Consider the following 21,773-nt stretch of genomic DNA (forward strand, 5'->3'; position numbering starts at 1 on the left):
TTAATAAAGTTTAACTGAGTGTTATCGCGTCACATCTGAACTGACATAGTGACATCTTGTTATTACGCCCTTAGGATGTGCCAATACCCCCAAGATTGCCGCTTGACATAGCGTCACTTCCTCGAATTTGCAAGTTACATATCGTCATGGGACTGAGCGTAAAGTTTGAAGGTCTAGGCACACCGTCACGAGTCGAGGAATCCCGCGCACAAGCACAACTGAACAACCGATTAACTCGAAATATTGCTGTTTCTGCATCCAAAGGAAGCTTATCGGTCGTACGAAAATGTTCTACTATAGCTATATGCATATCTTGAGCAGCAGTTCTGAATCAGTTGATTTAGACGATAAGATTAGGGCTGTCGTTCTCGGTATGTGCATCCGAACCCTTCAATTTAGGTTACATCCAGCATTTAGCTTTGTCATCTATAATTTTGGAGAGCACTGCACCGGCATACCTGTCTGGACCACCATAGTTTCGCTTCGTTTCACCCACCACGGAGAAGTACGCAATCTTAGCTCCGCGGACAAGCTCCGCTTGCGGACATTGGGAAAGCCGAGACTGCTCACGGGCCATGCAATAAATGCTCCTCGCCGCCACGCTACCTCACAGGTGATCTTTTCACTATTCCAGTTGACACTTGACGGCTTCCACATGCTGCTCTATCCTATATAGCATTACAATGGCATCTACTTCACTGTCCGACAGTTCAACTTCGCTGCCGTTGTCCAGCGCCAATCCTCCCTTAAAAGAGGAGATCTCCGAGAAGCCGGCATTAGATTCGTCCGAAAGAACTGACTCGTCGGTCCCCAAAGAAGAGTCGCGGTCTGATGTTGAAGATCAGAAGCGGAAAGGTCCACCTCGTGGTGCTGTTCCCATGCCTCTCACAAATCTTGAGAAAGGACTCATTGGCTGGGACGGTCCAGACGACCCCGAGAACCCCATGAACTGGAGCCTCCGACATAAATGGCGTAACATGTCCTTCGTCGCCTTTTCGACCTTCATGCTACCACTCGCATCTACGCTGTTTGCTCCCGGTGTGGGCTATGTCGCCGCCGAATTCCATGAGACAAATACGACTATTCTTTCCTTCATGGTGTCTATTTTCGTGCTTGGCTTCGGATGGGGTCCAATGCTCTTGCACGCCCCTTTGAGTGAGCTGTATGGAAGAAAGTACGTCATCGCGTGCTCAAACCTGGTTTTCGCAATCTTTAATATAGGTTGCGCCTGGGCTAACAGCGTGGACACATTCCTTGCCTGTCGATTCCTTGGTGGCCTTCTAGGTTGCGCGTCATTGGTCGTCGGTGGTGGTGTCATTTCCGATATGTTCAGGCGTGAAGAGATGGGCTGTATGTACCTGCTTGACACTTTTGGTAACACCGTGCTAATTTCTGTATAGCTGCCTCCTCTGCCTTTGCCCTTGGCCCTTTAATGGGACCAGTTGTCGGCCCGATTTTAGGGGGGTTCATGGCAGAACGTATTGGCTGGAGGTGGACTTTCAGGTTCCTGCTAATCCTTGGCGTCTTCATGTCTGCCATTTTCTTCTTCATTGTCGACGAGACCAACGCCCCAGCGATTCTTCGTCGGAAAACCCAGAGAAAACGCAAAGAGCTCGGCCGTCCTGAACTGATATCGGCCTTGGATGAGTTCAATAGGCGATCGAGTCGTCAGATTTTCTGGCACGGCATCTCTCGTCCGATGGTCTTACTTTCTACGAGTCCTGCGGTACTGTTCTTGGGATTATACATGGCTATCGCGTTCGCGTACCTGTATATATTCCTGACAACAATCACGGGCGTCTTCAGGAATATTTACCACTTCAGTGCCGGCATTACGGGCCTCTGTTATCTTGGCCTTGGCACTGGCCTTATGAGCGCTCTATTCAGCGTCGGTGCGACGAATGACAAGCTAGTCCGGTACCTCACCAAAAAGAACAATGGCGTTCGCATGCCGGAATTTCGGTTGCGGCCGCTTTTTCTTAGCTGTATATTGCTTCCTGTTGCCATGATCTGGTACGGCTGGGCTGTCCAGCGAGAAGCTCACTGGTTCGCTGTTATTGCGTCTATGTTCCCGCTAGGGTTTGGCATGGTCTCGTCTATGCTTCCTATTCAGACATATCTTATTGAAGTTTATGGTCCGTACGGTCTAGCGGCAAGTGCCACTGCGGCAGGTAACTGCTTGCGTATGACAGCTGGTGCATTCTTCCCGCTAGTTGCACCTACAGTTTTCCAACATCTTGACTACGGTTGGGGATGCACGCTGCTGGGTCTTCTAGCGCTAGTCATGTGCGCAAGCATGGCTTTCACGTTTATTTTCTTTGGTCACAACTTGCGCGAACGGTTCCCACCCAGAGTCTAATCATTTAGCGTTGTGTTTGGTCTTGCATAGGTATTTCTGCGTTTATCAAATTTTGTTATTTGCACCTTTCGTAAATATATAGGTTATATATATAGCTTAATGCGTCATGTATAATAGTTCTCTTTCGGTATTGATTTGACTATTGGGATGAGGTTGGCAGACTTATTAATATTAATCTGATGACGATTTGGTTCATACGAATGTTGGATAATATAATCTCAATTTGTGGATAGATTGGATTGTACATTAGACATATGCTTTTGGTTTGTACTTTGGTTGCACAATTTGACTAGATCGTGTGCGTCAGCTGACAGATATCGCGTGTCAATCGCGAATGATAAGTCAAATTGACTGAGCATCAATTCTTGGCAAGCTGTTGCCGCCACTTCTTGGGCTTATTCGCTTCCCGCGTCTGTTGGGTTTGCTTTCTCAGCAGTGCGAGTTCATGCAAAATTCTCTGAGAACACTTTGCAAGTTGATCTACTGCATCCAATATCGCCGCGGGGAAGCTGTCCTGATGCTTAGCTATACCACTTTGGCACTTGAATTCCTTGGGGTTCTGTACAGTGCCGGGGAGGAGGGGAGGAATTCAGGCGAATTCAATTCCAAAATATAATTTTCAATGACTGACTCTTCTGTTGTAGTAAGTTTTCGGTCCGTCGAAACACAATCGCGTCGGGCAGGTACGCCATTGAAGCGCGTGGGGAGCGTAGTGTAGTTCACATCTTGTATCGCTGGCGCTGCAGCTCTAAGGCTACAAATCTTGGATTGCTAGAATGATCCATCCTTCTGGATCATCAGGGGCTTGAGCAGTTTGGGCGGCCATTGTGAACGCGTTCTTCTATGTAGAGGTAATGGTGCTCTCAAAAGCCGGGAGGCAGTAGTCCGCTGGACGCCGGGCTAGAACAATGCTTGGAGGAACCTGGGATATCCCCTTCGTGCCTCTTATAATATCTGATTGCTTAGGTGAGTCCAAGGGGCGGCGAAGCCTTCGAAGGATCCTCAACTCTAAATAATTATCAGCCTAATACGTCGGTGGGGGATGTACTTCAGTATCGCGAAGGCTTCTTAACTTGCTAAGCTAGCTGCGGCTCATTACGGGGATAGAGCAAACCACGAATATCCTCATCCTCTTGGAGCTCTTCGAGAACTGAAACACCTTTAACTCGTGGATCCAATATGAGTTCAGTATAGCAAGTATCTGTTGCGTTCAAGAAGGTTTATTTTTGTATATGGCGGAGAAATATCCAGTGCTCTATGACGCGTTGTCAGGTAGCTTTGAGAGAAACAGTATTTCAGACAAAATATATCTGCTGCTTAAGACGAGCCCAGTTATTATCAGCAACACACGGCTAGGTGAGGGTTTTTGCAGCTACAGCCGCATAGAACCTGTGGTTCGATGTGGGGCACAGACTTATTGTCATGTACATCGTCTACGTAATCCAGACCCTGGACTATTTTCATTATTTATCAAGATTTAACGGGTTGTTCATATTAACCAACACAAAATTGTGGTCTGGCAAAATAAAGCATACTTGGCGCAAAACTATGAAAGTAAATTGTCTAACTTAATTAGGCTAATATAGCCATTGAAATTTGCTGGCTTTATTCTGATCAAGGCGGATTTATTCGACAATAATTCGCGGTTGGCGTAGGGCTGCTCCGAATACGAATATTCGCAGTAATCGGCATTATTCGTATTCGTTATTCGCAAGTCCCAACAGCTGCGAATAATATTCGCAATTTTATTCGCAAATCCTGAGCAGTGCGAATATATTCGTAATTTATTCGGCGAATAACGAATATTCGCATCTAATCACGTGCTCAGGGGATGCCCCCTAATAAATTTAATTCACAGTTTCAAGAGCCAATATGGCCCCTTACAGCCTTCCAGCTCAATGTGATGTAAGGAGTAAATTGATAGCGAGCTGCGCACTTTTCTTGCTCTGTGACCTAGTGAGAGGTTTCTTTTACCAGGTACATATTACAGTGCGTCAGTCCTACGTTTCGTGGTATGCATCTTTCGTTTTGCAGTTTATGCCTCCGCTTGCTTGTTGTTTTGTGCCTTAATGCCTTTGCTTCTTCTTGTGTTGGAACCGTAATAAACTATGAGCACTTTAAGGTTTCAGGGGTTGCGAATAAATATGCGAATAGTTAACGAATATTCGGCGAATAATATTCGCAATTTTATTCGTTGCGCGGACATCCTGCGAATAATATTCGTTATTCGTTATTCGCAACGCAAAATGGTGCGAATATTATTCGGCGTCGCAAATGTGAATATTCGGAGCAGCCCTAGGTTGGCGGATAGCGGATAGTGGATAGCGGATAGCGAATACGATGCGGGCTTCGCTAAAACGCTCCAAGCCACACGGGCGGGGGATCGTCGATACGATTGATGTCGTCGTAATCAGCAGCCTAAACCCTGATCGCCCTGAAACCAAACCGTTCGACCTAGTAGATCGTTCCCTAAATAACGATAGTTGCGTATCAATAGACAACGACTGGATGGAAGTCGAAATAAATTGGTTGTGTTGCAAAAGCAATTTGTGCCTGTTTCGCCGGAACTAAAATCGTTGTCTGGAGTCTAACTCTATCACCTTCCGCCGATTAATCGCAAAGCGTGCGGGGAAACAATGCAACGCGTGACAAGCACGGGATCCGGAATGCGTTTACGCTTGGTCACGTATATGCTTCTGTCTCCCGTGGCGCGCACGCTTCAACCTTACCCAATGGCTATCTTCAGAGCTCTAGTCGTTTCCATGTGCGTCATTATGGATGTTACGACCAAAGTCTCATCTATAATTTCTTTGCCTATCCGAGCTTCGCCCAAAAGTATGGTACTCATTTCCCGGGTGCGGGCTACCAGTTGACCGCGAATGGTTATTTGGTTTCTTGGTTTGGACACAAACACGTTCTGATTGGTGCGCTTCTTTCCATGACCGGATTTATCTTCATCCTGTTCTTCTCGCCAAACATCCAGACACTAACCGCCAGTGCCTTGTTGTGTGGGTTGCCGTTTGCCGGCGCTGCTCCTGCCTATGCATCTGAATTGCTTCCAGTTTCACTTCGCGTCTACTTTACCAGTTTCACGAACATGTGCTTCATCATTGGCCAGCTCATTGCGGCAGGTGTGCTAGCAGGCTTAGTTTCTTTGAATTCTGAGCGGTCCTACCGGATTCCTTATGCTTTGCAGTGATTGTGACCCGGCTTTTTGCTTCCCCTCATGTTCTTCGGCCCTGAATCGCCCTGGTACTTGGTTCGCCAAGGAAAACTCGAGAAGGCCGAAAAGAGTCTCCGAAGACTTCAGAGCAAGAAGGCAAATATTTACCCAAAGCTGACCTTGGCTGTAGGGCTGTTGCGAATGCGAATATTCGCAGATATCCGCTATATTCGTTATTCGTATTCGCAATTCAAAACAGTGCGAATAATATTCGCTAATTTTATTCCAGGCTTAAAGTATGCGAATAATTATTCGCAGAATAAGCTGCGAATACTAATAATTATTCGTTATTCGTAAGCTATCACGTGACATGCTTAAAGAAGCCAGAAAGTTGACTAATTAGGCAATACGGTATATACAGTAGCGTCCAACTGGGTCAGTGTTAGGGTCAGGTTGCGTAAGAGCTAGTAAAATCATGGTATGCAGTTATCATCTCATTTTATAGATAGCAGACTAGCAGACTAATTTGTTTCCCGTCAACGCGCAACTGAACGGGACATCCGATATTAAAATAACTACTCAATAATTTGCGAATTGCGAATATTGCGAATAATATTCGCAGGCTTTATTCGCAACCCAAAATTTTGCGAATAATTATTCGGGCGAATATTCGTTGCGAATAATATTCGCAATTACGAATATTCGTAACAGCCCTACTTGGCTGCAATCGTCCACACCAATATGCTTGAACAGGAGCTTTCGGTCGGAACTTCCTATTGGGATTGCTTCAAAGGCTTTGAGGTACGACGAACCGAAATCGCATGCCTGGTCTTCTCCGGACAGATTACTTCTGGCCTGTACTTCGCCTATAACTCAACCTATTTCTTTAACCAAGTTGGCCTCACTACTGATCAGGCTTACAAGCTTAACGTCGGCGGCTCGGCGCTTGCTCTTGTAACAACATTGGTGAACTGGTTCGCGATCACACCTTACTTTGGCCGTCGTACAGCATATGTCTTGGGTATGGGCGTCATGACTGTAATTCTTTGCCTCATCGGTATTCTCAATGTCTGAACTCCCAACAATAATGTCGGCATGGCACAAGCAATTCACACTCATGTGTGGACCGTCATCTTCCAACTGTCTGCTGGACAGCTCGGATGGGTACTTCGGATCCACCAGATTACGTCAGAAGACTGTCTGTTTGGCCCGCAACACATACTACCTTGTCAGTCTCGGACTAGGTACTCTCGAACCTTACTTCATTAATCCTACGAAGTGGAACCTCAAAGGATACACCGGCTTCGTCTGGGGTAGTACAGCCTTGTTGACATTTATTTGGGCTTACTATCGTATCTTCCGGAGAACTAAAGGGCGATCTTTCGACGAGATCGACATTCTCTTTGCCAAAGGTGTGCCTGCAAGGAAATTCGCGACATACAAAGTTGATGCCTACGATATGGTACAGAACGCAGAATTGGCAGCGCATGCTGCTCACCACCATGGTTGGCATCATGATGAAAAGGCCGAGCAGGGCTTTGTTGGATCTGTTGGCCGTTAGTTGATGTTGTTATGTATCACAGCCGGTAGTCACAATTTTAGATTCATAACTAATTATTTCGTTCATACTTCGCAAGCAAGAGTAATACCATAGGCCATTAAAGTAAAATATTTTGACAAAGTCTGAGCCTACGAAATGCGATCGGCCACAAGTTTGAAGTCTTAAGAGAATATAGTTTGAAATAGTTAACTATGAGAAATACCTCACTTAAATTTGATGTAATCTAAGCTTTAGTTGTAAAGCATACGCATGAACACCTTCTCTGTGTGGCCGATGCAAAAGAGAAGAAACTTGTAATGAAATCTAGCACTTAACGATGATGCTCAAGGGTTGAGATCTTTCGGATGCGCAGGATCGGGCGCTAAGATTGTCTCGCTCACGATCGAGAGTTGGGAGTTGGGACAATCCGGTATGCGATGATATCGGACTCAAAGTCAAGAATGGGGATTGTCCTCGTTTGGCTTTTGGTCGTGAGATTGGCGTCGCCCCTTTCGACGGTCTTCTTCCTCGCCGTTCCTTTGTGTTTGCAGGATCGCTATCTTGGTCCTATGGTTCAAATGTTATGAACTTTCTATTGTTTGTCCTCGGTCATAGGTCAAGTACAAAGTCTTACATTCTTTGAATATATATATCTTGTTTTAGTGCTCAGTCTTAGTCCAGTCTAGTCCATTCCAGTTCAGGTTCTATCTCGCCAATCATGACTTTAGAATTCGTGATGACCACCGAGGACAGGTCGCGGCAAGGCATGTGTCTATGTAGTAACTGTGATGTTCGCTCAGGTTTATACTCTTCCCTTGAAATCTATCGAGCATTTCCTTTCATATTCAAGTTGTGAGCTGAAGTGTACATGGCTGTAGCTAGTTCTAGAATTCTAACCCTAACGAAATTTCGGGAGTTCCTGGATCTCTCGCCTGATTAGGGAGTCGGTGCGGATGCAGTCCCGAATAGGGTATCTTGTCCTACTGATCTTATATCTCTCTATTGAGTACAATAAACGCTTACCTTTTGGGGAATCTGAGCTCTTCACACGGTAAGGGGCAGCTAGTAATGATGTTAGAAATGTCCCGTGGCGTCATGCGGGCCTGGATTTGATGGAGTTCGCGATGACCCACGAAGCCATGCCATTCAATAATGCTTCGACGCCACCAGATCCGTGCACGGACCCTGGCTCTGCTGTATAAAAAGAGATAAATTATGCGCTTGCGGTTGCGCTTACCCGCTGTTCTGCCCCGCACAGTGATTCGCCTGTCTCCACAAAACTGCCCCGCATTAAGATTCTCCTGTATCCACAACATCGTACTTGGCTAACACGAAGATTTTGGGAATTATAAAATACGGTCATTATCATCGTCGGACTCAATCAGCACGGTCGGAAAAATTGAAAATGATTGTTCCTACATCTCAGGAGAAACTGGACGTCTGTTTTGTGCCGGCCCCGGCACAGACTGTTGTCGCACCGCTGGAAACGTTCGCAGTGTTTGCAATTTCAAATCGACCAGATGCTCAGATCGAGGTCTCGACATCTGGTGGCGATTCAGCCACTTTGAATCTCATCGAAGTGCCATCTATTGGTGGCGGTTACTACACGTTCATGACAACAATCAAAATGTCAAGCAAGCCGCTCACATTGCAATACTCCTACCTGTCTAATGGCAAGAAAATCGATATAGACAGCTACGCGACTATAGTACCGAAGAGTGGTCACGGCACTGACGAGGAATTCAGTACTGTTGTCGAACTGAAAGGAGAGCAAGACTCGGTCTCAGTGAAAATTCCTTGGTTGAATATTGACGACTGGCAAGGTTGGGCATGGGTTCGGCCCAGGTGTGTTCAAGAGAATTATAGCTGGTACTATTTACGTGTTGCTAATTGAAGTCAGACCTACTTGGATCGAACCACGCTGGGTTTCGTTGCGCAATTTTGGCCGTTTCGGTGCGCACTTTTTAATGCTACAGCCGCTGAATAATTCTATTGATCCAGCGTCGACTTTTTCGGTATTTCCTTGCTCTTCAGCTGAAGCCACCGTGCATCTTACTGGTCCCCGTGACGGCGAGGAGCCAGGAATTTATGCCCTTGTTAGACGGACTAAAGCGAATGCAGTTGCGAAGGTTTACGTTGTCGGCAAATTGTCAACTAGTGCCGATATCTTCGATTCTGCGAACGGTGCAATTACTCTGGCAAAGAAATATCTGGGAACAACAGATATCGCATATTATGATCCCCCTGCCTTATGACCGCGGGATTATTTCGCCATTCAGTCAGTTGGGCTTTTGCACATGGTCCAGCATTGGTGAGAATATTCGCCCCACTGCCGAAACGCTACGGCAGCTTGTCGAGTCCCTCAAATCCTCTGAGATACCTATCGGCTCCTTTATTATTGACGACGGCTGGCAGGATATTCGGCCCCCGCATATTCGGCACGGCCTTCATAGAGAGGGAGACACAATGCGTGGCTTGTGGGGTTTCGATATTTGGGCTGGTATGAACGCTTCATTTAAAGACACAGTATCAATCATCAAAGAAGGACTTGATTCGGTTGAAAATGTTGGAGTGTGGATGGCGTGAGGACAAAGCATTCTCTTTGTTTTGTAGAGTTTATCTTCCTGACATTGTCCTAGGTTGCATCCTTACTGGAACTCGATTGCATCCGAGTCGCCTCTGGTTGCAAAGTATAACATTCCTAATCCACCCACGTGTATACCCGGCGACAACCACACTTGCATACCCGGCGACAATAATCCAACCAGCAGATAGGTACCTTGCGCAGACAGTGTGCTGTCAGGCGCTGACACATAGTTAACGTCAGACCGGAGAAGTAACTTTTTCTGCACTAGTTTCTAATTTTATAAACGTTTGCTCCACACATATATGCCTTGAATATGCTCATGCCGAAATATTCAATAAGGCAACGATACGGGATAGCACGCGTCGGCAACGCGTTTGTGCAAACAAAATGAATTTGGAACATTGCTGGTGTGCAAGTTACGCGTCAATTCAGTCTTAAATTGCATTTCGAAAACGACTTCTACATCCCACACTTCACTTCTTTCGATAGTCAAAACATCTCCCTATCTAAACTATATCGCAATGGCTCGTGTCCAAAGCAATAACAATAACTCCCACAACTTCCAACTGACCTTTACTACGGACACTAGTTCCAGTCCAGGCAGCTCGTCGTCGCCGCCAGAAATTGCTCCGACTTCTCAACTGACGTTTGGTGCACTGGAGTCCGACGATCAGCAGCCATTGATGCGTTTATCATGCGCTAGCACTGCTGCCTCTAATGAGAGAATCACGCCAAATAATACAATCGGTTCGCTTATTGCCCCGCCGCAACTTCCAGCCGTTGGCGGAGACCTTGCGCTGCAAAACGAAATATTCCTGCATAATACGCAGATGCAAGCAGTGCGACAGAAATATGCCCTTCGCCCGAAAGGGACATCGCAAGCATATGATCCAATTCAGCGTCGCTTTACCGTAAGTGAACGCGCCGGTTGGCTAATAGCATCGCTTGACACTAATAACTGCTTCTGTAGGAATGGTGCGACGAGCGCCAGTTTGTCGATGGCCAGCTAGCCACTGAGTCAAAGCTTATAGCGTTTCTCCAGACCGAACTTATCGATAAAGGCTGTCGCAATCGAAACGAACCTTACACAGTCAACACGCTAAAGCTCCATGTGGCCGCCATCACGGATCTGTGGAAGCAGCAGGTTGATTTTGGAATCAACCCGCACCCAAGGCCACGGACCGACAACGTGCAGGCCATCTTGAACACGTACTCGATCAACGCGCATGAAAGAAAACGACAAATTTACGCGGATCGTGGTGCTGGTTCGAACAATTCTGAAGGCATGTTGAAAATAGCTGGCGCCGCTCTGTCCTGGCAAGACAAATATGGTGATCGCATACAGGGACTTCTGGACTTCCTTCTTGGCAATTACATGCTCTTGCGTGGGGATAACACACGCGAGATCGAGCTGGCTGACTTGTATGTGCTGCCACTCGAAAACGAAGGTCCCACGAAGTGCAATGTTCTTGTCATCTTACTCTGCAATGGCAAAACCAACCAGCATGGTCGAGTAGATCATGCTGGTGTAATGAGGAACCAGGAGGTCCTGGTCTGCCCAATGTTTCTGCTTGCACTCCACTTTTTTTACAGGTTTCATATTGACCAGGAGCCATTCCCAGTTCTCCGGTCAAACGAAGAATGGTTTGACACTAAACTTTTCGTTCAGTACGGTAAGTGACTTATTATCGGTGACACTAGCCTAACCCAGGTCGAGCAAAGAAAAGGTGCTAACGTTACATTCATTTTCCGTAGCCCCGCGCAAGCGCGCTACTGACCGAACCACCGCCATTGACTACAAGAATACTCAGATGAAGTGGACTAATAGGATGTTTAGTGAGGCTAATATCCTGTCCACAAAGAAGACACATGCAGGGCGTAAGGCGGGCGCCCAGATGGCCAAGATTCGTGGAGTGGGGGAATCTCAAATAAGACGGGCAGGAAGATGGAACAGGGACGAGATGACCTCTTGTTACCTGACTTCTCTACCATTTAAATGTATAAAGGCCATGTCTGGTCTGTCTCCAAAGGGAGACTTTTACATTGCACGCGCACAGATTACTCCTCCTCTTGAATTGCGGAAGAAGATCTTCCCCGCTGTTGACTACTGGTTGTCTAGGTACTACGGGCCACCAGACACCGAGAATTTGGAGACCAGTATTGCTGGTCATGGGTTTTTGAAACTTATGGAATACCTGCGGGAAGTGTTTCTCCAAGGCATTCTTTCCTCAAAAAGACGTTTGCTGATTTGCCGCTCTGGCATCATGAGCTCTTTTCGGATCCCATGTTCATCCAATGGGAGCAACATTTCTGGGAGCTCTATCGTGAGCCAGATTCGGCGAGAGTGGTGTCGACGAGATTGCAAAATGTCATCAGGGACATTGCGACATCTATCAGCAGTCTCCATGACGGCATAGCTACCAAAGTAGATGCTGTGCATCAAGCCGTCACACAGGGAATTGAACGACTTAATAGTGCAGTTGCTCACAGTCAACAGGAAACTCGCCAGTTGTCGTCCCGAATCTCAGTCATGGAAACTGGGTTCAACTACATCTTTCATGGTGAGTCTCTTGTTACTGCGGCGGCAGCTAACTCGTCACCGTATCACATTAGATCGGTTCCTCAACGTCCTCAAGATTCTTTTCATGGTCCCTCTTCCCCAGTACCACCACCACCTCCACCACCACCATTACCACCTCCTCCCTCATCTTCATCTTTCTCTTTTTCATCTTCTGTCAGGAATCCTTCCTGAGTGTCTGGTACTTCGACGTCATGAGCCGCAGACGGCGTCTGACGTCACAACCGCAAAATCTTTGCTCCGTGATCTTTCCGAGGACACGGCAGGATTTCGGCGTTCTTTTGTTTCTTCTTGCAGGATGATGTAAGTGTACATATGAGTTAGTTGTTCGTTAGTTTTCGTGCGCCCGGCTTAGTCCGCGGCTAAAAGTTTTTGCAGTAAATTTAGATGCCGAGAAGTGTATATAAGGAACTTCCCGGCATAGTGGATATTCTAAAATATATTGTTGCAAGCCATCCCGCTAGCGTAACGTATAGTACGAACACACCGTGATCCTCACATCTTCCATATTTTCTATGTCCGATAACGCTGCTACAACTATCGAACAGTCTAGAGCACCTACTATGCAGACACCTATTTCTGCGCTACCCATTCCGAAGTATAAGTTGCCGAGGTACGTATCGACTGTTGCAGAGCTATACCGGGTCTGGTATACAGGATCTGTCAGCTTCCCTTCGATTGTCAGCCTTGACGAACGTTACAGTGCTGCATGGCGCTCAGGTGACCGTCAGTACTATTCAGTCAGGCTGCAAATAATTAGGGAAGTTGATCGCTTGGCGGCCACTAGAAACATATCAGAGCGCGACGCAGTGCTCCTCCTCGATACTGAAAGACGACAGAAAAACTGGACCTTGAATATGCTCAGCAACGAACTTCGGAAACGAAATCAACTGTAGACCTTTTAATTTATTTTATCTTTTGTATGATTATTATTGTTGTTATTTTATAGAGGGTAATTACTAGACTCTATTTGTTTTAATCTTCACAACTATTTAATCTTAGTTTTTAGAAGTCTTTGAATAAATACACTATTCCGTTATTATTTTATTTAAAACATTATGTATTTGCTAACATTGTGGCTGGCAATCGCTCGTGTGGGCAGCTTTTTTGGCCCAGCTATGAATGATAATAATAATTTGATATGAGGGACCAGGTACGGCGACTTAAAGGTTTGACTAGTAGTATTCTACAAGTGCATTATTCCCGATTGGGATGGCTCTGTCAGGCGTACGGATAATAACACAGTTAATATTCCTTGATTTTACACCAATTAAACCCTTAAAACTAAGTTATCACCCAACGCCGGAACTCGTGCTTGTCAGGCGCCATACAAATAAGATTCAGGGTTGGGGCTGTTTTGTCAGGCCCGCTCAGTCTTGTCAGCCAATAACCGAAGTTTCCGACACCGTGAGGCTCAAAAGACGCCTTCAGATAATACGCGTTTACGCCACCAGGAATCGCTGGAGGAAGTTGAAATACCTGATCGTTATCCGGAACATACTTGGCTAGACATACGTCCACCGTTAGAGACTCCAGTTGAGTGGAGGGTAGATTAACATACGTTGTTTGAAGCTATTCCGGTCAAAATTGACGTTTTATGTGTAGCGTACCCACACTGCTACGCACAGCAGTGTGGGTAGACGGTTGGCGCGGGTACAAGCCAATCGTAATCTCGATAGTCTACCGCCGAGTCATGGATTCCGAAGAATACCACCCTCACATGATGGCGCCTATCCCAGCCAATCGGATAAGGGGTTTGAGCCAAAATTCTATCCTCTGGAGCAGCTAAGACGCGACGCTCGGTTTTACTCACCCACATCGACCAGACTGGAAAAACTCGTTGTCATTCTGCCTTTAGTGTTACGGAATCCTGTATCCTCTACAAAGCCAGTGAGGGAAAATGGCCGCTATGCTCCTGTATTTCCCCGCATCATGTTCATCGCTTTGTTCCAATTCTACATACTCCACTTTGTCTCTGGATATTAGACCAGATGTCTGAGTGTGGTATTTGAATAAGAGACTTTTCGTATTTTCTGACTGGTTCTGAGGAACGTATTATCCACAAAGCGCATGATCAACTGAATTCGGTCGGACGATTTGTCTGAATTACGTAGACAAGGTTAGTCACCCACAAGAACCAAGTGAATTGCCTGGCAGGGTCAACTTGGCCACAGTGTGCAGTATGATCTGATCCCTTTCTTTTCCGTTGGTCACAAGATTACATCAAGGGCCCGAGCGTCTGCAAAACCCTTCGCCCGACGTATCTGACCCCAACAAATTGGGTCGCTCAATCCTATCTCCTTGCCAAACTTTTGTGGGAGTTTGGATTCGTTAGCAGAGCTTTACTCGTACAATTCATCGACTTTAAATGACAACGAAGTGATTCTATCTAATGCTGTCCCCTTCACCGCGACCTAAACGGCGAAGGGTTACTTCTGCCTGCAGTTCATGCCGCCAACGGAAATCTCGAGTATGTTTTAATTGACGCAGCAAAGTCAGCCCCATGTCGAGCAGATGTTAGAACAACTGCTCGGTTTCCATTTCCCTTGTTTCCCTCGCATGTTTTGGAGACCGAATACTGATTCCTATCATAAAAGTGCAGCGGTGATAATCCTTGCACTCTGTGCAAGGAACTCCGAATCGAGTGCCTCTATTCCGAGGATGGGTCTCCGAACAATCTTACAGTGGGCAAGAGGTATCTTTTCTTTTCACCTAAAAGTCAGTGGAAAGCATAGTGATCAAGTCAGGTACATCGTTCAGTTGGAAAAAAGAGTACGAGAAGTTGAGAGAACAGTCCAACAGCTTCAGCAAGCACATCCGCAAGGCCCAGTAATTACCGCAGATCTACAATTGCCAACCGAAGTTGTAGCTCCGGAGCAGCAACGCGACAACACCTGCAGACCGAGAAGCTACAGTGTATCTGTACTGGGAGAGGTCGACAACTCAGAGAATTCTATAGATGGGATGGGTGCGATGAGATTTACCGACGAGGAAGAGTGCGGCTTTTTCGGTATGCCTTCTGCGTCAACCAGAAAGATTCACGTGATTGTTGATTTTGAGTAGGTTCTTCATCCAACATCGCCTTCATGGGATACATATCTCGAGCGATGGCAATGGCGAATTCCGACCGCGAATCATTTTTGGAAATATCACCACCAATACAGAGGCCTGGTGGCGTCGTGAGCGTGACCCGCTCTCGAACTCCATCAATTGAAGAAGCGGCCATGTCAGGCCTGTCTCCCGCCCCGACACTCGTGAACATATATGCTTTACCGCCAGAAGATCGGGCCTGGAATTTGATTGACCAGTATTTCCAGAAGACAGGTCAGCTACTCCCTTTCATCCATGAACTCTCTTTCCGTGAGACATATAGTCAGATGCGGCGCGAAGGATTCAACAAAATCAGCCGGACTTGGCTCGGGCTATTTAACATAGTGCTCGCAATATCTGCGAGCCTGTCAGCCAAAGATGAGATTTCTCCAGAGGAACGCATTAAAGAGTCTGATGTTTATTATCAAAGAGCCAACGGTCTTTGCGACAGAGACTCCAAACGTAGTGCAAGCCTTGAGATGGGTAGGTAAAGGCTAATATTTCTCCTGTGCTTCAAGCTTCTTTCGCTCCGTTCTCTACTGACATGACAAAACAAGTGCAATATCTTTTGATACTAGGGCAGTATCTGCAAGGGACCCAAAAGTCAGTTCAAGCGTGGACCACCCATGGACTAGCTATATCTGCGGCGTATCAGCTAGGTTTACATTCGCCCGATGCAAATCAAGGATATTCTCCGCTGGAATGCGAAATTCGGAAACGAACCTGGTTTGGTTGTGTGCTCTTGGATCGGTGAGTAAAGTTTCGGATTCTCGAAAAGATCTTACTAATGCTGGGTCAGAACTCTCGCTATGACTTTCGGTCGCCCATGTTCAATTCCTGAGTCATACATAAAATTAGATGCGCCTTCTAAGGATATCCACATGTTAAACTCCGGCGATGAAAATGCTTCTTCTCCCCAATTTGACGGTACTTTTTATGCTGCTGCAATGTGAGCTTTGACTGATATACCCTTATTTATAGCAACTAATGCTATCCAGACAATTATATGCCATATTGTACAAAGTGTTGGACCTATGTTATGGACACAATCTTGGTCTTAAAAGCTCAATCAGCACCTCAGACTGGATATCGCATATTCTCGATGGGCAGCACCAGCTCAGTCAATGGCGAACTAAACTCCTGCCTTCTTTAGGGCTGCAAATTCAACAGGACTTGATGACCCCTGAAGATGTGACGAAAATGAATACCCGCTGTTTCATCGTTCATCGTTTTAATATCGTCCTCTCTATGCGCTACCATAATCTACGGATCCTGCTACATCGACCTCGACTGGAGAGCTTCCTGGAAGCCTTTTGGAGTACCGGCGATATGTGTGACCAGGATAAACGTATCATTATGCAGATGGATATCGCAAGCGTGCAGAATTGCGTTGAATCGGCTGTTTCCATCATCTCCATAGCCCACAGCATTACGACAGCATCTTTTTCACATCGCGAGCTTTTGGGCGCGTGGAATTATTCACTATATTACAGTAAGTAAAGAATTCTTGAATATCTTCAACCCTCAACATAACAGATCGCTCACGATATGCAAGTATTCAATGCTGCATTGGTAATTTTCGGCTCCCTCGTGGCTGCTTCCAGAGAGCGCGAAGCCAATCCGTCAGCGTGGAGTGTGGTCGATGAGTCTCGTCCCTATCTTGACAAGGCAATCGAAGCTTTGCACCGACTTGATTATGGAAATCGTGTGGTAGGACGATGTATCGAATACCTTTCACAGCTTTCCCTGGTGCTCAATGCTTTGAGTATGTCAACCCCCCTCAATTTTCTATTTTTTTTAATCGACGTGATTTTGGCGAGCAATGGCAAATATCAAGATAAACAAGTCAGAGAAATGCATTTTTCGTTGGTATCGCAAAACTAATTAGTGTTCTCTACAGATCTGGACCAGTTAAGTTTCAATAACACTGGTCTGTCGAATTTGCTCTCGGGCTACACAAGCGACTTTCTTAATACTCAATCCGCCAACCCATTACCTGCCATGGATTTAGGGGAATTTATGATTGATCAGGACCTGGATTTTCTAGGAAAAGTTTTCAATACAGCTGTAAAATGAGGAGAAACAATATTAACATCTACTTGGATTGGTAGCTCATTATGACTGCACCAGTGGAGCTCATGTAAGCTGAGTTCATTTCAGCAAATGTTGTTCACTGAGATTTAGATCATTTTCTTTTCACCTTCTGTCTTTCCCTAAAAGCCCGGGTTTAGTTGCAGTACTTGTGTTTGCATTCCACATCCAGAGACATTGTTGAATTTGTATCCTGATATGAAAGTATTTAACCGCGGGGGAAAAATACTGGTCTACCTCATTGTAGTTATCAGGGATATCCACCTATAGTCAAAGCCTTCACCAGGTACTCATCAATCCTGTATTTGCTGCCCTCACGCCCAAACCCACTCTGTTTCACTCCACCAAATCTAGGTGTACTGTAGACCCAAGTTAAGTCAGTCTTTCGCAGGAAAGATATAGAAAAGTTCATATACGGCAAGACAGGATCTGATTGACCCTGTGTTGATTCCAATCATTCCGACTTCAAGGGAATTAGCCACACGAATGGCTCGTTGTATACAGTACTTCACCGCCTGCCGCACGCTACCATCTGCCGTACGATTTTATGAGTATATACAATATAACATTTTGAAGCTTTTCAACACCATATAGTATTAAATAATTAGAAAATCTATGGAGTAGTAGTAAATCAGCCACGGAGAAGCTATTAGGCAAATCAATTGGTCGCAAAAACGTACTGGAAGGCGTATTTGGCGACCGCGACAATTTATTGTCGGAATAGGCTCATCAGCACGCTCAGAGGCCTCAGAAGCCTCATTCTTGATGAAATTTCCTGGAAAGCAGTTCTTTTGCTTCGCGGGAGTGCTCGGAATTGATTTTATATCATTTTGAAGCTGTAGATCAAGCTGACATGCAAGGTTTTACTCAGCCTTAAGGCGTTGCTTTTCTGCTGCCTCATTTTGACGGATTTCTCGATTTTTTTGACAAATCTCGGCTTTCTCAGCCTTCAAGCGCTCTTTTTTCTCTTTTGTAAGGCGTTGTTGAAGCTTTTTATCCTCTTTTTAAGCCTATGCGTCAAGAATCTCCTGATCTTTTTGCAATTGAAGATCGCGGGCTTGTAAACCTTTTGAGGACTAAAACATATTGCACCACCGTCGTTCTCGCCAGGAAGCGTGAGTAGTAAAAGTTTCTTCCAATTATGACGCTTCTGCTCGTTAATAAGTGCTTTTCCTAGGCCTTAGCAACACATTCTAAGCAGAATAAGCTCGGTTGCAAGAGACATCATCATACCGTTAAGCTTCTTGACCTTTTGATCATCACAACTACTTCCTTTAGAAGCAATCAAATACATCTCCAATCTTCTGCTTTAAGTATTGAAGCTGAAGATTCACTAGATGATGGCCTGCTTTCCAGTTTCTTCATAAAACATTGCAAAACGATCTCCAGATTGAATGGGCATAAACCAGTATTTTTGCCGGATTCAATATTTTGAGGTGTAAAAGACGTATTCCAACTGCTCCAAAAAAGCCGCAAAAAGTCTTGTTTTCTGAGACAGCTATATCCTTGACTTTGATAAATAAATTGTTCTAATTTGTTAGAATAGGCTCAAGATAACAGCGCAAAAAAGGATACATCAAGATGCTGTAAAGTATGCATTGTATAAGCAGGAAAGATTCCTAATAAAATCTTATTCAAATGACAAAGTTTATAAACTTCATATAGAGATATGAGCCGTGGCCATCAAGAATCAAGAGTCGATATCATATACAAGATTTAGAGCCATTTTTATTTAACCATAGTTATCTAGTTATCAATCAAGAAAGACAGTCTAGGTTTTCCACGAGGATCCCCCACTGGTAGACCTGCTCACATGGGCTAACATCTGTATTACAAATACACAAATCCATTGCAATGAGTCATGAAACATTCTATACCACGCCATTACCAAACCTGAGACAAGGGCTCCAGAATAATTTACAAATATTGCCTAGCACCTCTTGGCTACAGGGATTGAGAAACAATCGAAGTGAATAAAAGCATGCACCAGTTTGGCAACCAAGTGTATCATGCCTCCAAACTCAGCCACTCTGTTTCCAGTACAAACGCGATGACAGCTCTGACTCTCTTCATGCTTAAAGATTTACAGGATTTTCTCCAAACCCGTATGCCAACCAGCTATCCAGGACTTTCTTCTTGAGTTCTTCCGGGTAAGATGCACGGAAAGAAGCTTCAACCCATGGCCGGTCCAAAGTCTTGAATTCCGCAGGCAACATACACAATCTGACTACCTTGGCTTGCGGCTCGCGAGGATTAAAGCCGTGGGTGGCGTATGGCACTAGATCATAGGTTGGATAATTGCCCACGAAGAAGAAGTCGCTGTCTTGTGGCTGAGACTTGGTCGCTTCAGCCCAGACGACCTCATGCAAGTCACTAGGATCGATATTGTCGCCAACAACAAAGATCTTTGGCACAAATCGACCAGGCTTAGAAGAGAAAACAATCTCCCCGACTTGGCGACAGAATGTCTCAGGCGTGGTCTTCATCTCCACAAGCCTCTTCCGATCGACCTGGACCACGTACCAGATGGCCTGGGACTCGTACGGGCACCAAGCCTTGGTGATTGGTAGGTCTGCCTGCTGCAACAAGTCGAGAATTTCAGCGCAGATCGACAAGGCCCAAACGGTATGAGTTTCATCTGGAGCACGACCTGCGACAGCGATCGGAACGATGGGGTTGCTTCGATAAGTAATCGCGTTGACCGTCATTACCGGCTGTGGCGATTTCTTGGCTGGGAAGAGAAAACCGTGATATTCTCCCATGGGCCCTTCATCCGCCGTCTCGTTTGCGGAGATAGTTCCTTCAAGGACTACCTCAGACTGTGCCGGCACTACAAGGTCATTTGTCTCACACTTAATGACCTCCACAGGAACTCCTGTGATAGCACCAACATAATCCGGCTCGTTCACGAATTTGGGAAGTGGCATACCACTAGCCACGGCCTTAAAATTTTTCAAATGTTAGCGTTCTGGACAATGGCATATAGCGCTGACACAAAATATCAAAAACTTAGATAAAAGCTTACAGCTGCTGGCGGAACACCAAGGGCGCAAGCCCAGGGTGTGTCCTTTCCCTGAGCCTTCCACATCGCCCAGATGGCCCCAATATCCTGCTTCACGTCCACGAGGCCAGTCAATTGTCGTTTACCGATCACCATACAACGGGTAATAGCCCAGTTCACCCATTTACCATCCGGAGTTTGAACACTGTGCAGGCCATATGTGAGAAAATATCTGCCTCCGTCACTTGTGTGATTCTTTGGAACTGGCAACTTGAGAAGATCGATTTCATCGCCAAAGATCTTATGCTCCTTGAGCGGTGCATCGTGAACCTTAACAGATGGAATGGGCTCAGCTCTCTTTGAGGCTAGAAGCTTCTGAATGATGTCATGTCCAGTTGCGTTGGAAGGCAGCCCAATAGACTTCGCGAAACGAGCGTATCTAGTTGCTCGATCACTTCGGACACCAACCGGAGCGCCAAGAATGCGGAAGAGACCCTCTGGACCATCTTTACCCTTGGGATTGTTGATGAGCGGCATTGGACTGCCCGTTTCGTATGCACGGCGAGATATGGCACCAGACTCGAGATGGGGATCCACTTCCAGATCAATTTCCACAACATCTCCCTCCGCCTTACATTCTTCAAGGAAGGTACGCAGGGACAACGCGGCAGAGAGATTTCCTGTAGACATGTTTCGATACTTGAGAGTTCTGGAAATAGTTACAGTAACAGAGAGATCGATGTCAGCAATTGCTTATTCGTTGCCGCGGTGTCTTCGAATAGCTCTCAGTTACTGCTTTGCAATAGTTGATGATTTCAGAAGTCGAGTTATAGGATCTGTGTTGAGGTCCTGGTTTATAACATATTCGTCCTTATGCTTCTCCCGATCAGGCGATTTATGGTGTAACTATTACCGGGGAGATAGGGGCATGGAGGCGTTCGCTAAGCCTCGGGATGCCGATCATATTCCGAACATCCGTCACCGAAGTATCATGACACAAGCAGCCATGCATTGCCACACTATGACCACATCACTATTTCCTATGTCCCCAGAAATCCTTTTTTGCACCACCCAATAAGCCATCCTATCTCCCCGGCCGCTCTATCCGTAGTAATCCGATTGTCACTTCCCTCCGACGGCGGCAGGACATGAATAGTCAATCCGACTGCCTAACAGGTCCGGCAGGCCGATGATGTCCTCTAGCCGTAGATCCGATCCACGAATGCGATTTCCGCATCGGGAGATACGTTACGTCTACACCCGGGCACCGATTGCCAAGCCAAAGACAACCACCACAATTATTTCAAGCAAGACAAATGACTTTAATGGCTACGATAGGGTAACGAAGGTAGAGGCGGGTATAT

General features: G+C 46.0%; 6 protein-coding genes across 6 annotated transcripts; 5 read left to right on the forward strand and 1 right to left on the reverse strand.

Annotated features, from left to right (window-relative positions):
- Positions 1-475: 475 nt before the first annotated feature.
- Positions 476-2,582, forward strand: POJ06DRAFT_135815 (major facilitator superfamily domain-containing protein). Its single transcript, XM_056184457.1, has 2 exons — positions 476-1,350; positions 1,401-2,582. Exons 1-2 carry the CDS (start codon positions 684-686, stop codon positions 2,357-2,359), a joined length of 1,626 nt encoding a protein of 541 aa, XP_056042935.1. The 5' UTR covers positions 476-683; the 3' UTR covers positions 2,360-2,582.
- Positions 2,583-5,049: 2,467 nt separating this feature from the next.
- POJ06DRAFT_296362 (major facilitator superfamily domain-containing protein) lies at positions 5,050-7,483 on the forward strand (the record flags this gene model as incomplete). The annotated part of the gene is made up of 6 exons (XM_056190539.1): positions 5,050-5,123; positions 5,153-5,554; positions 5,654-5,708; positions 6,234-6,579; positions 6,628-6,686; positions 6,715-7,483. 6 exons carry the CDS (start codon positions 5,050-5,052, stop codon positions 7,081-7,083), a joined length of 1,305 nt encoding a protein of 434 aa, XP_056042936.1. The 3' UTR covers positions 7,084-7,483.
- Positions 7,484-8,313: 830 nt separating this feature from the next.
- POJ06DRAFT_136009 (uncharacterized protein) lies at positions 8,314-9,471 on the forward strand. Its single transcript, XM_056184458.1, has 2 exons — positions 8,314-8,907; positions 8,963-9,471. Exons 1-2 carry the CDS (start codon positions 8,468-8,470, stop codon positions 9,315-9,317), a joined length of 795 nt encoding a protein of 264 aa, XP_056042937.1. The 5' UTR covers positions 8,314-8,467; the 3' UTR covers positions 9,318-9,471.
- A 491-nt stretch (positions 9,472-9,962) lies between these two features.
- Positions 9,963-10,746, forward strand: POJ06DRAFT_257086 (uncharacterized protein). Its single transcript, XM_056188109.1, has one exon. The coding sequence runs from the start codon at positions 10,171-10,173 to the stop codon at positions 10,657-10,659; it is 489 nt and encodes a 162-aa protein (XP_056042938.1). The 5' UTR covers positions 9,963-10,170; the 3' UTR covers positions 10,660-10,746.
- Positions 10,747-14,416: 3,670 nt separating this feature from the next.
- Positions 14,417-17,751, forward strand: POJ06DRAFT_225203 (fungal-specific transcription factor domain-containing protein). The gene is made up of 9 exons (XM_056185702.1): positions 14,417-14,697; positions 14,825-14,922; positions 14,975-15,237; positions 15,288-15,800; positions 15,875-16,067; positions 16,117-16,266; positions 16,316-16,809; positions 16,873-17,082; positions 17,218-17,751. The coding sequence occupies exons 1-9, from the start codon at positions 14,620-14,622 to the stop codon at positions 17,391-17,393; spliced, it is 2,175 nt and encodes a 724-aa protein (XP_056042939.1). The 5' UTR covers positions 14,417-14,619; the 3' UTR covers positions 17,394-17,751.
- Positions 17,752-19,483: 1,732 nt separating this feature from the next.
- On the reverse strand, positions 19,484-21,099 carry POJ06DRAFT_198854 (UbiD decarboxylyase family; the record flags this gene model as incomplete). The annotated part of the gene is made up of 2 exons (XM_056185131.1): positions 19,484-20,350; positions 20,434-21,099. The coding sequence occupies 2 exons, from the start codon at positions 21,097-21,099 to the stop codon at positions 19,484-19,486; spliced, it is 1,533 nt and encodes a 510-aa protein (XP_056042940.1).
- Between the last annotated feature and the right edge of the window lie 674 nt (positions 21,100-21,773).

This window comes from Lipomyces tetrasporus (genome assembly GCF_029532465.1).
Source record: "Lipomyces tetrasporus strain NRRL Y-64009 chromosome Unknown POJ06scaffold_7, whole genome shotgun sequence".
NCBI lineage: Eukaryota > Fungi > Ascomycota > Lipomycetes > Lipomycetales > Lipomycetaceae > Lipomyces > Lipomyces tetrasporus.

Excerpts from the sequence above, each read along its gene's own strand:
- POJ06DRAFT_136009 (XM_056184458.1), top strand. The coding sequence starts at position 8,468 with ATGATTGTTCCTACATCTCAGGAGAAACTGGACGTCTGTTTTGTGCCG. Across the intron at positions 8,908-8,962 it reads TGGGCATGGGTTCGGCCCAG|ACCTACTTGGATCGAACCAC; the intron begins GTGTGTTCAAGA and ends AATTGAAGTCAG.
- POJ06DRAFT_257086 (XM_056188109.1), top strand. The coding sequence starts at position 10,171 with ATGGCTCGTGTCCAAAGCAATAACAATAACTCCCACAACTTCCAACTG.
- POJ06DRAFT_135815 (XM_056184457.1), top strand. The coding sequence starts at position 684 with ATGGCATCTACTTCACTGTCCGACAGTTCAACTTCGCTGCCGTTGTCC. Across the intron at positions 1,351-1,400 it reads CAGGCGTGAAGAGATGGGCT|CTGCCTCCTCTGCCTTTGCC; the intron begins GTATGTACCTGC and ends ATTTCTGTATAG.
- POJ06DRAFT_225203 (XM_056185702.1), top strand. The coding sequence starts at position 14,620 with ATGCTGTCCCCTTCACCGCGACCTAAACGGCGAAGGGTTACTTCTGCC. Across the intron at positions 14,698-14,824 it reads GCCGCCAACGGAAATCTCGA|TGCAGCGGTGATAATCCTTG; the intron begins GTATGTTTTAAT and ends CTATCATAAAAG. Across the intron at positions 15,238-15,287 it reads GGAAGAGTGCGGCTTTTTCG|TAGGTTCTTCATCCAACATC; the intron begins GTATGCCTTCTG and ends GTTGATTTTGAG.